Source organism: Mesoplodon densirostris, chromosome 2 (assembly GCF_025265405.1).
Source record: "Mesoplodon densirostris isolate mMesDen1 chromosome 2, mMesDen1 primary haplotype, whole genome shotgun sequence".
NCBI lineage: Eukaryota > Metazoa > Chordata > Mammalia > Artiodactyla > Ziphiidae > Mesoplodon > Mesoplodon densirostris.
The window spans coordinates 27,675,766-27,689,980 of record NC_082662.1 but is presented as its reverse complement, the minus strand read 5'-3'; the positions used below and the strand labels follow the sequence as shown (position 1 = coordinate 27,689,980).

General features: G+C 44.4%; 1 protein-coding gene across 2 annotated transcripts in view; it reads left to right on the top strand.

Annotated features, from left to right (window-relative positions):
- Nucleotides 1-14,215, top strand: part of CSMD2 (CUB and Sushi multiple domains 2) — a 660,274-nt gene that overhangs the window by 587,657 nt on the left and 58,402 nt on the right. For both annotated transcript variants that reach the window (XM_060081981.1, XM_060081974.1), the window contains exon 49: nucleotides 2,602-2,790. In XM_060081981.1, coding sequence (XP_059937964.1) covers nucleotides 2,602-2,790 — 189 coding nt within the window. The remainder of the gene's footprint in view (nucleotides 1-2,601; nucleotides 2,791-14,215) is intronic.

Below are 14,215 nucleotides of genomic sequence, written 5' to 3'. Positions count from 1 at the left end.
CCTCCACAGGCCTGGGGACTGGCAGCCTTGGTCCTCCTCGTAGGCACTCTCACCTCTAGCTGCACAGTGTCCTTGACATTTTCCCACCTCCCCTTTTTCTATACCTCTCCCCACTTTTAAGCTCTTCCCTCTTTCTGCTCATACTGCTAGCCTGTGTCTTTTGGATAAGTTTATTGTATATGACCTGATAAGGCCTATAGGTGGTCCTGTCCCTAACACCGTTGAAATGCTAATAAAAGGTCCTTTAAACCAAAAAACCCTAAGATGTGGGTCCCCAACTGGCAAATATTAGACAAGCAGCAAATGATGGGTTATATTCCAAGTCCAGGAGCTTCTCTTCTGCTCTGCAAGCCGTATCTCATAGGCAGAGTCAGATTGAGGGCCAGTCCAACCAGATAGCTGAACAGCCAGCCATCTACAAGGAGCACAAAAATATCCTTGGAAATAAAATGAGATGGAGAAAATCAAAGTTATCTGAACTCCCATCACGGGGATTACTGTCTGTCGCTGGAAAGAAATTTTAAAAAGCTGCTTGCTGCCCATTTTGCAGGGCAGTGGGTCCATTGAACTGCTGGCTGGCTCTGTGAGCTTGGGAGCAGAAATGAATTACTTAAGACCATGGCAAGTTCCACCAGTCCCCCTGCAGCACTCTTTCCCCTGGCTGCATTTAGCTTGAGTTCCAAACAAACGTTGGACAAATTTTCAAAGAATATTGGTTAGAAGGGATGTCAGATATACATATTATAGCCTGAGTTGCCCCTTGTCTCAGTCCATCTCTTCTCATGGGCTGCCGACTTGGAAGACCAACCCAAACTTAGCGGGCTATCAAAGTCTTAAGAAACTCTTAGGTATGGCTTTGGGGGTGGGGGGGACCAACCAGATGAAGCTGAGGGGAGCCTGGGAGGAGAAGGAGCTTTACTATCTCAGCGTCCATTTCCTCTGCAAAGTGGACCCCAAATTCCTTTCCCCCACGCACACAAGAAGGAGGGTACCTTCATGCCCTCCAGGGTCGGCAGTCGGCTCTGTCACTCAACCTCTTCAGGCCTCGGTTTCCTCATGATGGAAAAGAAACCTTAAGCCATCTGTCAGGGAGGTTCAGGCTGAGTTCCTAGAAGGTACTAACACAAAAGAGAAATAAAGCAATTTAGCAGCATTTCACTATGCTAGTTGCTAAACTCTGAACTAAAAGCCATTAAGGAGTTGTGCTTCCCTTGATGTTTTTAAAGATTAATCACCTATTTGTGGGTAATGAGTCAGTTATAATTACAATACATACGCCACATAGAAAGTGAATTAATTACATGGTGAAACAATGAGTCCTTAATGGAAATACAGCAGTCGTGTACTTTGCACATGCCTCTATCACTGTGACTAAGTATATTTTATAACTGAGATTCTTGTTCTTGACCGAGGTAGACTTGTAGATACCACATAAACAGGACACAGGTGGCAAAGCAGAAGTAAGGAAGCATTTCTGGCTTGGAAAGGAGGTATTTAAAACATCAATTTCACCAGCAGAGGGATGTGATCACATAAGAGGCCAGAGGACCATACTATGGGGAGGATGCCGGAAGGGTCCTGTCATCTTCATCCTACCTTGATCCCATGCCAGGGACTCTTAGAGCAGATGAACGGGCTTGCTCTCTGTGCTCCTTTGGTCATCCCTCTTTCCCAGCCTCACAGAACTTCCCCCGAGCATCCCTGGCAGAGGTTTTTATTGCCAAGTTCCCTAAGGCTGGGGTTTTTGTCTGTTCTCTGCACTGTTGTATTCCCAGCACTTAGAACAGCACCTGGCATATAATAGACACTTGCTATCTGTCTGTTGAATCAATGAATGAACTAAGTTGAAGCCAGATGTCGAGGGGGAATTAGGACTGTGGATTTGATGCCCTGGGTTGCCACAGCTCTCTCTCTCCCCATCCTCCACACACAGCAGAAAGCAAGACAGGAATCATTTACTGAGCACTGAGTGCCCTGCACTGGGCTGGGGGTTTTACAGACACGGTCCCATTTAAATTGTCCCAAAACCTATGAGGGAGGCATTGCCAATCGCAACACACAGGTGAGGAAAGTGGAACTGAAAGCGCCTCAGTGATTTGTCCTAAGTCACAGAACTGCGGAAAGGTGGGAAATGGGACTTGAGCACAGCCCTGACTCCAGAGGCCTCGCCCCTGCGGTCACGCCCTTCTGGAACCAACCCCATTGCGCTCTGTTTTCTGTGTCCCTTTGGGACATGGTGGGATTCGAGAGCCTGAACTCGGCTGCACAGCTAGTGCTGCCTCCAGGTGCAAAGGGGACCCAGTGCTTCATGGAGCTGGTTTTTTCTTCTGTTTTCTTCTCTTTCCTTTCCTTTTTGTCCTTTCTTATCCTTCCCTTCTCTTTTCCTTTCCTTTCCTTTCCTTTCTTTTCCTTTCTTTTCTTTTCTTTTCTTTGACTTTCCTAAACTGGCTGCTTTTCAGTATCAACTTCCTCACTAGCACTGGACCTGGCAGTGGTGAAGATAGGGAAAGAGAGGGAGAAGCAAGGGGGCGGGGCCTGCATGAAGGACCACCTCTGTCTTCCCGCTGTGTGTGGTCCCCTGACCCTCATCTTGTTGTCCAGCTCCCTACTGCAGCCTGCCGAGGGCTCCACTCCATGGCTTCCTTCTGGGCCAGACCAGCACCCAGCCTGGAGGCTCCATCCACTTTGGCTGCAACGCCGGCTACCGGTTGGTGGGACACAGCATGGCCATTTGCACCCGGCACCCCCAGGGCTACCACCTGTGGAGCGAGGCCATTCCTCTCTGTCAAGGTGAGAAGCAGGTGGGAAAGAGGGGACAGGTGGCTTGGGTCCTACCCGAAACTTGGGCTTGTCCCAGGACCCATCACTTCCAAATGTGGGCCTCCTCATAGATAATTAATTCATTCTTTCAGCAAACATATTCTGAGGATCCATAATATCTGAAGCCCTGGGGATATACAGATGTGTAAAACACAGCGTCATTGTTTTCAGAGCAGGGAGGGAGATGGATAGGTAGCCACAAAAATGCCAAATGACAGAGGAAGGAAGTGCTATATCAGGAGCGCAAACAGTACTGTGGGATCCCAAGGTTAAGAGTGGACCTACCTGCTCCTGTACAGCTAGGGGACTTCCAGAAGAGGGGATGCTTGGGCTCATAGAACAAGGAAAGTTGAGGACCAGGCATTGGCAAGGAAAGCATTCTAGGCAACAGCAAAAGCGTTTGCAAAACCACAGACTCTGAGAGAGATCACAACATATGCAAAGCAGTTGGGGCTGGCTGAAGTGCCAGGTCAGGTGGGAGGATACGAGGGGCAGAGGGAACAGGGTGGACAGTGACCAGCACCTACTCAGTCATCAGCAATCCAGCACGTGATATATACCAGGAACTTTGCATGCATTGCTTTTGATCATTTATGGGATTTTGTTTTCCTTAAAGTAATATACATTCAGACTAGAAATCTGAAGAAAAAAAAAGAAACTATAGATAATGCCAAAGAAAAAGTGAAAATGACCTATAACCCCATCAACTGAAATCACTGCTGTTAACATTTCCTTTGGTCGTTCATATATTGTTTATAAAAATGGCATTATTGGTGTACAAAGCTCTTCATATTTTGTTAGCATCTATCACATGTTTAAATACACTTCATCATCAATATTTGCAATGGTTGTGTAGCATTATAGAAAAACTGTCATTTATTCAAGTATCATCCTATTGTTGGTCATTTGACTTTCTGTATTTTTTGCTACTATAAACAATGCTGCTGTTAAAATCCTTATAATTCCATCTTTGGGACCATCCATATTTATTTCCTTAAAATAAATTCCCAGAAATGAGCTTATTGAATCATACCTATACAAAGTCTACAGCTTTTGATATTCGTTGCCATCCAGAAAGTTTGAAGTTTGTCTTCACTTATACCTCCACCAGCAACTTGTTGTCTTTCCTCCCAGATTCTCAACATTATATACTGCATTTTAAAGAAGAAAGAAAAAATTTACCAATTATATAGAGAAAAACAAGAAATCACTTAAGGTTGAGGTTCTTGTGTTCTGGTTCCCAGCATGGTGACGTACTTTTTTAATGACATCTGTCATCTCTGACCCTCACAACCTTCTCAGGCCTGTGCCTGAGCTTTCTCAAAGACCAGAAGCAGTGCATCATTGATATTCTCTTTGATGCTTTAAGCTAAGTTCACAGAGAACTGATTGTCCGCAAACGGCAAACGTCTTTTGGCTTCAGTTTCCATTTTTCTAACTGTATCCACACAGACAAGTCTTTTCCCCAAAGTTCTAGCTGGAAGCAACCAGGCCTCTCACCTCTATCTTTTGTCACTTCCCAAAACCAAGCTCTGTCCACTCATCCCCAAGCTGCTCTGTGCTGCTTCTCCCCAGCCCCAGCCCAAGTTCCTCTCCGATGCCCTCCCTCTCTGCCATTCCCTCCGTGCTCTCTGGAATCCTGGTTCCACGGCCAACAAGTGTACACCCTCAGTCACCGCCCAGAAGGCTCTCTTCACTTCCGTACTCCACGGAGACTGTGGCTCTCATCTGAGAACACAGATGCTGTGGCCCTTTCAGGGGAGGGTGCTCATCTCCTATTTCCCACAGAACTCAGGGCGAAAGGCCTGGCATGCTTCCTTTTCCCTGCTGCTGCTTTCCAAACTATGACTTCTCCACCGACAAACACAGCACATTGGAGAGTCTATGCATCCTAATGCTTTCTCTCTCCTTCCCCTGCCCGTTCTCTCACTACGCATTCTCTCCCTCAGAGACCTCATTCCACCACAAGCTTTCAGGTACTTTGTGATTCTCCCCCCTCCTCTCCTACCCACGGGAGCTGTCCCTCTGGGTTTGGGGGACTGTGGTGTGTGATGGAGATCCCTAGACAGCCTGGTAGTCTCTCAGGCTAAGAGGTTACCTTCTGTCCTCTCAGTTATCCAAGAGAGAAGGGCCAGGGAGGGGCAGTGAGATGAGCTGCCTTTGGCACCTTTCAATCTGAACACTGTCTCTCTCCAGCTCTGGGAAACTTCCATCTATGATCATTCCATCCCCTCCACTTTCTCTGTTCTCTTTTCCTGCAACCCAGACCTGCTGGACCTCCTGGGCTGATTCCCTGTATTTCCAGTCCTTTTCTCTCTCATTTTCAGTCTCTGTCTTTTTGGTCTATATTCTGGGAAATTTCATTTACTTTTCATTTTGTGGACTGAAAAAAAATGCACAGCCTAAAAGTTGAGAATTATGTTTTATTTGGCAGAATTAAGCCCGGAAGATAGCCTCTCAGTTATTCTAATGTTTTTATTAGCATCCGTTAGACCCATTGAGGGGAATCAGAGACCAGAAATAAGGCTTCCCAGACCAGTTTTTGTCTGTTTGAAATTAAAGGAGTTCTTAGGTTAACCATTATATATCTTTTTCCACCTTCTACTTTGTTTCCCCCACCCCCAAAGGTACCAATAAAACAGCGCTTTATAATGAGTGTTCTCTAAAAATTGATCAATTTAGAAGTTCCTCCAATTTAAAGGATCCATAATCTGGCCATCAATGAGATATATGTAAATAGTGGACTCAAACCAATAAGACGCAAGAGGCATCCCCATAAGAAAGTGTGAAGGATGTAGCCTTCACAAGATCTAGAAAGTTTACTCCCCAAAACAGTCTAAGAAAGTAAAGATCTTCACTGTACAGGCTGATGCAACAAAGGTTAAGACGGCAAAAGCTGCTGAGAGTCGGCACAGTCAGACAGAAGACGGCTCAGAATCCCAGTCTACTTGATTGCCAGATGTGTATCATATGTGCACCTTCCAGATGGCAGAGACCAATTTTTGAAAACACACACACACACAAAAAACACCTAAGAAGATCAGGTAGAAGATTTACACCTCAGACACAGGAAGAGAAATGCAAGTTCCCCCTAGAAGAGCTTTTGTGGGGTTTTTTGTTTGTTTTTTGGGTTTTTTTTTTTTTTTTTGCGGTACGCGGGCCTCTCACTGTTGTGGCCTCTCTCGTTGCGGAGCACAGGCTCCGGACGCGCTGGCTCAGCGGCCATGGTTTACGGGCCTAGCTGCTCTGCGGCATGTGGAATCTTCCCAGACCGGGGCACGAACCCGTGTCCCCTGCATCGGCAGGCGGACTCTCAACCACTGCGCCACCAGGGAAGCCCCAAGCTTTTGTTTTTTTAAGGTCAGAATTCTGAAAAGATGTTTTATCAAGCCGGCTTTTTTTTTAACTTAACTGAATACACAATAAAAGAGCCCCATATTGGCCATTTTAGGTTGAGATCTCCTTTAATATAATTTTCCCAATTAATTAGGTACTTGCAAGTATAAGACATGAATCTGGCTGGGGTGTTAGCTGGAGTTTGGCTTTCTGATGCCCCTTGTTTTTCTGTTTGAGAGACTCTATTTCCCACTTTAAAGCTGAATTTCTTGAGGATAAAAGTTACTGGTGAAATTGTGTGGTGGGCCAATGTGCTGCTTATGAGCTTCATGCCTCTAGGTTTCTTCCCTAGAGTTATTTCAACTCCTTTTCATGTCTCGGGCTCTCCCTCCCGAGCACTGTGGGTGCTCAGATCACAGAATGGCCGGTTCTTTTTCATGCAGAGAAAGTTGTTTAATTAAAATGAGTTGGTTTCCCTGCTAGCAAGTCCAAGCTCGCTCTGCTCGCCGCACGACAGGCCAATAAATCAGGAGACGAGGTGCTGAGGCAACAATAGGACTTTATTCGGAAGGTTGGCAGCCCGAGAAGATGTTGGACCAGTGTCTCCAAAAAACCATCTTATGGGGTCTGGATGCCAGTTCCTTTTATAGAATCAGAGAGGGAAGTAAAGTAAAAAGGGCCATCAGTCTTGCAAAACATCTCCTGGAATGGCCAGCCTCGGGGAGGGGATGTGTTGTTAATTTCTTCTTTCTTGCAGCCATTCACAGGTGGGCAGGGTTCCCTGAGGCAGGCCATGATGTACGATTATAATAACAAAAGCAACAAAAAGCAAAGGCTGAAGTCAAAGAAACAGATCCAACATGGAGTCAAAATTGGCTCTTCCCTGTTACAGTTCCCCACTGTGAATGTGCATTCCACAATCTTGTGGAAAAAGGGGTGACAACCATTCTAACTGCTCTGTCAGATGGATCTTTCTGGGAGTGTCCGCCATTGGTGCCAGTGTTCCAAATGATGAGATTTGTCTTCTTTTGTTCCTCTTTGGAAGTGTCTGCTTTACACCTGTAGACTTAAAAAATATTCACAACCTAGAAAGTTGAGAGTTATCGGGAATTTTGAGGTCTTCAAGCCTGGGAGGCCACATCTCTAGTTTAAAAATTTAGCGTTTTTCTATGTATGAGAAGATGCAAGTGTCTGGGCTCACTGAAATCATTGCTTTGTTATGTACCATAGCTATCTGGGGTCTGTATCCTGTATTTTCACATTCTGAGTTTCTTCATGGCTCACTATAGGAAATGGCTGCAATCTGATGCCTGCTAGATGGCAGGTATTCTTCTTCCTGAGTTTCCTCAGGGTTCACCGGCTGACATTGGAGGTCTGCAGTCTCTGGTGACTGATCCTTTCCTCTTGGTCAGGAATGTGACCAATATTTGGGAGACATGTCTTGATCAAATTTTGTCCCACAGTCCTGGGAGGCTCATCCCAGGTCAGGCAAAAATTGTTGATATGCCACTCCAGGTGCTAATTTTTGGATTAGGCCCTATTGATAATGAAAGATTCTCTCGATCCTCTATCTAGTTATGATCAGGAGACATTTTCCCTTGTTGCTTCTTCCCATACGTAGAATCACACTATTACAACTATTTTATGTTATAAATGTGAGAAGTTTTGCTGGGGGCCTGGTTACACACTAGGCACTGTAAGAGACAACAATCTTATGAAATAGACAGGATATAAGTAATGCAGCTAGTAACATTGACAAAGACATAGCGCAGCAGGGACACACAAAGCACAAACAATTTGGAAACAAAGAACAAATTAAACCGATTAATATAGGGCTTCCCTGGTGGCGCAGTGGTTGAGAGTCCGCCTGCCGATGCAGGGGACACGGGTTCGTTCCGCGGTCCGGGAAGATCCCACATGCCGCGGAGCGGCTGGGCCCGTGAACCATGGCCGCTGAGCCTGCGCGTCCGGAGCCTGTGCTCCGCAACGGGAGAGGCCACAACAGTGAGAGGCCCGCGTACCGCAAAAAAAAAAAAAAAAAAAAAAAAAAAAAACGATTAGTATAACTAGTTGTAATTCCAGTTCCGATAACGAGTGACCAAAGGAACCATAACTGATTTAATGAGCCATCCACAGTTTCACTGTACTGACCATGCATACTTAGACATGCATGGCTTAATCTTTGAGATAAGCATATGCTACTGGCAGGATCAACCAGGTAGAGAGAAAAAGATAAATGTTTCATCTTTGTTTACAAAGGCATACTTTATCAACTTGTTGTAGGTCATAGCATAAGAGAAAAGGTTTTTTTCTGAAAAACAAAGGTTAAAGCCAGTATATTTCCTAAAGTCATAAAGTTATAAATCATATTTACCAGTTCATTCAGTCCCATATTTACTAGTTCATTGATTAATTCTTGTTGATCCGGTTGAGGTTATCAGGTTTTCCATTAGTTTTGTCATTTGTCACCCAATCCAGTGATATTATCTGAAGGCTATCAGGAACTTACATTTGTCAAAAAGTTCCTTTTTATGAGTCTTCTTGAAAATCTTCATTTTGTTAAAGCATCAGGACAAAACTTAAAATAGCATGGTTAAAGATTTGAGTACAATGCAAATAGCAGGAAACGGATATTTCTGTGACATATAACATTTTAGAATAACTAGAATTATGATTGATAACATATCAGGACATCATATAAGCTGTTAGGGATTCCATATAAATTTTGGAATATCTATATTAAATATTCTATAACCTAAGGTTCATCTCCAATCACTTGACAATGTTTTTGAAGTAATTTAACATACCAAATAAACTTAGTTTGACATTCCTCTCTGAGATGTCTCAGAGATGCTGTTTCGAAGTAGCCCAGACTCAGCTGGAGGCTAAAAGGCTTTAGTCAGATTTTGATATTTGGGAAGTTTGTTAAAAATATCAAAAATGTTTTAAAACACAACAGGATCATAGGTCACTGTGAAACAATACTTATTCATCTAACCGAAGTCACAAAACGATTAAAAGAAAACAAATACGGATCACCTAAGGGCACAGAGACTCATATAAACTGTTATCAAAAAGGATCACTTCTAACAGAGAGAGATCAAATTCGTCTTGTATTAGCTTACTTAACAGAATCCATTTACTTAGTTAACTTCCATCTAAATTTAGTTAATCCTGACCTTGTATAAAACTTTCTCAGGGCTTTCCTGGTGGCGCAGTGGTTTAGAGTCTGCCTGCCGATGCAGGGGACACGGGTTTGTGCCCTGGTCTGGGAAGATCCCACATGCCGCGGAGCGGCTGGGCCCGTGAGCCATGGCTGCTGAGCCTGGGCGTCCAGAGCCTGTGCTCCGCAACGGGAGAGGCCGCAACAGTGAGAGGCCCGCGTACCGCAAAAAAAAAATTTCTCAGTAAAATGTAATTCCATTCCTCATACCTTCTTAACTGAAAGCACACATTCTACCATACTGAAATGTTTTATTATTTTCAATAGCTTTAATTATATATTTAAATTAGAATCCCCGACTCTTAAAAACCTTAATTTCTAGTGAAAACCAAGAGATAAGTAATAGTTACCAAAATCTGGAGAAACTATTTTAGATGATTTTTAGAACATAATTATTTATAGAGTTTACCTAAAAGCTCTTATCTCGTTTCCATTTACTTTAACGTTTCATCATATCAAGTTATTTCTCTTGCTGACAAATTTGCAACAGGTATAACAAGATTTTATTTAACTTCTACTAAACCTAGGTGCAGTGAAAGTATTATACTTAATGTTGATGGCTCTAAAGACATGTCTATATTAATTAGATCAACAAACAAACATTAATACCAGGTATTAATTTAATACTAAATATTTCCCAGTTCACGTGAACCTGAAAACTCATTTATCTTAATTTCTCTTGTATTTAGAATTGTTTGGTTTGTAAGCACTTACTTTTCTTTAAGCCAGTTAAATAGAGATCATTTACAGATTAACCTCAGCAATGTTATACAAAGACACATACAAACAAACAGAGAGACATCATAGCTCTTATTTCAAAATTTCAGCCCTGAGTCGGGTACAGCAATGTAAAAACCCATCAATTTACAAAACAGGTTGGATTAAAATTGGGTTTCTGGCAGATGGAGCAAATCAAGCTCACTTGTCTAGATGGCTAAACCCTTTTTACTAATATTTATGGAAACAGGTTCTAAATTACTTTACCCTCTTTTTCAAAATTTGCATTTTAAAAAGATGGCAGAGTTAAGGGTTCCTGAGAAGACCAGATAGGACATTTGCATCTCAAAGATACAGGCAAGTTTCTCCTAGGATGACTTTGTTTCCCCTTTGTTGGTCTCTCAGCAGACAAAGCCATTACAATCTTTCGGGCCTTTTTCATATTTCTCTGGGTACGTTTAGCCTTTTCGGCCGTATCCCTATTATTGAAAACCGAATAAGCCAATTGTAACAAATCGTTCATTGGAGACTGAGGACCAGCAGTTGCTTTCTGAATTTTGCTCCTGATGTCTGGGGCAGACTGGGCCATGAAATGCATAGCCAAAAGGTCCTGTACCTTGGGGGAGGAGGGATCCACATATGTTCGGGATCCATGGCCCTGTAGGGTGAGGTCCCCTAGTTGGCATTCTGAGGTTGTAAGAATGAACGGTTTTGTATTTCTCCAGAAACTCCCTTGACCGGGATAGGCTGAGAAGTTTTCTGTGCCACCTTGGTGTTTACCACAGAATATGTGGCACCCATATCTATTAGAAAGTCAATCAACTTGTTCCCCACTGCCAAAGTTACCCGGGGCTCCTGATGGGGAATTAGAATTGGACGCCTCAAGTCTAAGGGAGTCCCCTGGCCTCTTACAGGATATCAACACAAGGGAAATTGCCCTGCTGCAGAAGTGGCTCCCGGTCCAAATTGGGTGCTCTATCAGGTCTTAGATGGTGATGCTAAACCAGGTTCCTGTGCTCCAGGGGTTACTATAGAAACTGCTCTTTGATCCCCATGGGTAGGGGAACAAGGAGGCGGTGAATATGTTGGCAGCATGGGGGTGGGGGGGTGCAGGTGGAACACCTGCTGGTGCAGCCTGCTCAGCCACTGGGGGAGCTGGATAGGCTGGAGGGGGGGGGGTTAAGTTTTGAAATAACATGTCCCCACTCTCATTTTCTCCCTTTTCCCCCTGTAGAATAGGTTCCTTCTTAGGTTTTCTTTCAGATCGCTGTACCGTAAGGTGGCAGCCCTCTGACTCCTTTTCCTCCTGATGCAATAACATAAATGCTTCTACATACGGAATCTCATCTCTTTTCCCTGCTCTTTTGCAAAACACTTCTAACGGCGCGATGGTATAATTGAGTGAGCCATTCAGGGGCCACCGTTCTTCTGATCCTAACATATATCGGGTCCACACCCTATTACAAGAGTATATCATGTCTTTCTTAGTCATAGGCTCACGGCTATGTTTTGCCCATTTATCTAATATACGCCTCAAAGGGCTCTCTCTCGGGATAGATGGAGTATTTCCCATTTTTATAAGTTTAATAACACCAAAACACAAAAGGCGCAGACAAATTCCAACACAAAAGGCACAAATTCTAGCATCGATGCACACAAAACCAAAACAAAACCAACACCAAAACCAACGAACTAGTTCCCAAATCAGGTAGACTTACCCTACGAAACCAATGAACTAGTTCCCAACGGACCAGTTCCCAAAATCAGGTAGAGTCCAACAACAATTCCCCTCTCCAACAGGGTACCCCAACCAAATTGGCTTGTCCCATAAAGGAAAAGCCCAAACAGAGGGGGGAATATGTTCCCTGTGTGCACGCCAGAGCGACTTACCCTCCAAAATCGAGTCCGTCGACTCGTAGACGTTTGTCGGTTCCTTGCTTCCACTGCCAAGTGCTGGGGTAGCCGGTGCTGCTTCAGGGAACTTTGAAGGGAAGATCCTCAGGACAAATGATCCTGGCAGCTGCTAGAGCCTCGCCCCGATATTCCCCAACGGGGACCTGCTAGCCACGAGCAGCAAGGCTCCCAGCTGGCTCAGCCAAATTTGTTACCGAGTCCAAGCTCACTCTGCTCGCCGCACAACTGGCCAATAAATCGGGAGACGAGGCGCTGAGGCAAGGAATATGATTTTATCCGGGAAGGCGGCAGACCGAGAAAATGGCGGACTAGGGTCCCCAAAAAACCATCTTATCAGAGTCTGGATGCCAATTTCTTTTATAGAATCAGAGAGGGAAGTAAAGTAAAAAGGCAGAATAGAGAGGGAGAGGCGGGGAGGAAATAAAGCAAGAAGGGCCATCAGTCTTGCAAAACATCTCCTGAAATGGCCAGCCTTGGGGAGGGGAAGTGTTCATTTCTTCTTTCTTGCAGCCGTTCACAGGTGGGCAGGGTTCCCTGAGAGAGGCCATGATGTATGATTATAAGAACGAAAGCAATGAAAAGCAGAGGCTAAAGTCAAAGAAACAGATCCAACATGGAGTCAAAATTGGCTCTTCCCTGTTGCATCCCCGTGGGACCACTGCACAGTGTGAGGACTTGCCTCCACCACTCCCGCAAGTTTCTCAGTTGCCTGAGAAAGCCGTTCTCGGCCAGGAGGAGATGTCCCTTCTTCGGAGCTAAAAGCTCTCATGTAATATTTTCACTTTTATCCCAACACGTTCTCGTATAGGCAGCTGATTTGAGGGAAAACATCAGGTCAGCCTCCTCCTTGACCACTCAGCCCAGACTGCTCAGCATCTTTTGACTGAGCAAATCCCAGTGTCTTTCAACTGGGCTCTCCTAGTATCTTTCAAATGCAGAGCCAGGTACCTGTTAGACACCACCTAATAAAACTCAGGATCTTCAACCAATGATCAGGAGCTCCAAGAACCAGGAGAGATTCACCCGAATTTGTCTGGATTCTCCGAGGAGGTGGATGGGCGCCAGAGGCCTCTGCTGGTCCAGATTCCAGATCCTCATAGAGTTCAGGTGAAGGAGAGAAGTCTGCTCTAGGCCCCTTCGTCAGTCACCAAAACTGTCGACTGAAAAAAAATGCACAACCTTGTCGACAAAAATTAATCAATAGTCAATCTATGAAAGAAGTGGACAATTTTATTCAAGCCAAATTTGAGGATTATAACCCAGAAACAGCATCTCAGAAAGCTCTGAGAACTGTTCCACCTGTTAGATGTCAGAGTTATAAGTTTTTTGAAGCAGGGGGCTCTACATTAAATGACGTATTATTGACAGTTTACACAATCCAGACCTAAATGTCATCGTGGCGCCTTACAAGATCAAGAGGAATGTTATCTTTTAAGGGGTTGCCTTGTTGATGGTAGGAAAATGTTGCTCTTTATGGTTGAGCAGGTATGTCTGACAATGGGGGAGGTTTGGTCGAGACATAAGGCAGATACACGATGCACTCTAGGCAGGGAGAGGAGGCCAAAAGGCAGAGAAAATTTTTTGTTTAAGTTTTTCTTGTCTTGCATAAAATATGAATTTTATTTCACAGCCTAAAAGTTGAGAATTATGTTTTTATTCAACAGACTTAAGCCCAGAAGACAGCCTCTCAGATAGCCCTGAGGGACTGCTCCGAAGTGGCAAGGGAAGAGCCAGGATGTATAGGAGTTTTTGCAACAGAAACTAGGTGGTCAGGACATCAAAAGATTACTGTTAATTAAAGAAAACCAGACCTCTCAGGTTAATGAGTTTAGCGCTTTTCTCTGTACAAGATGCCAGAATCAGGGCTCATTGAAATCATTCCTTTGAAATGCACCTTAGCTATCTAGGGCCAGCATCCTGTTCTTCCATTCCTGAATCCCCTCAGGCTGCACTGACGTGGGCCGCTGCTGTGGCTGAGGGGGCAGCCTATCTGTCTCCATCCTGAGCTCCCTTAGCACTCACCAGTTGGGGGTGGCTGTAGGGCTGAGATGACTGCAATATCCTTTGCTGAAATGGCAGGCAACCATATCTTTGTCTACAATTTCCACCCCTTCTATTTAATGCTTATTTTGGTGATCCTATTTTTAACTTAACAGAGCCCTTCCTTGTTCACTTTTTGTTGTTCTCTTTTCAAAGCCCTCTCTT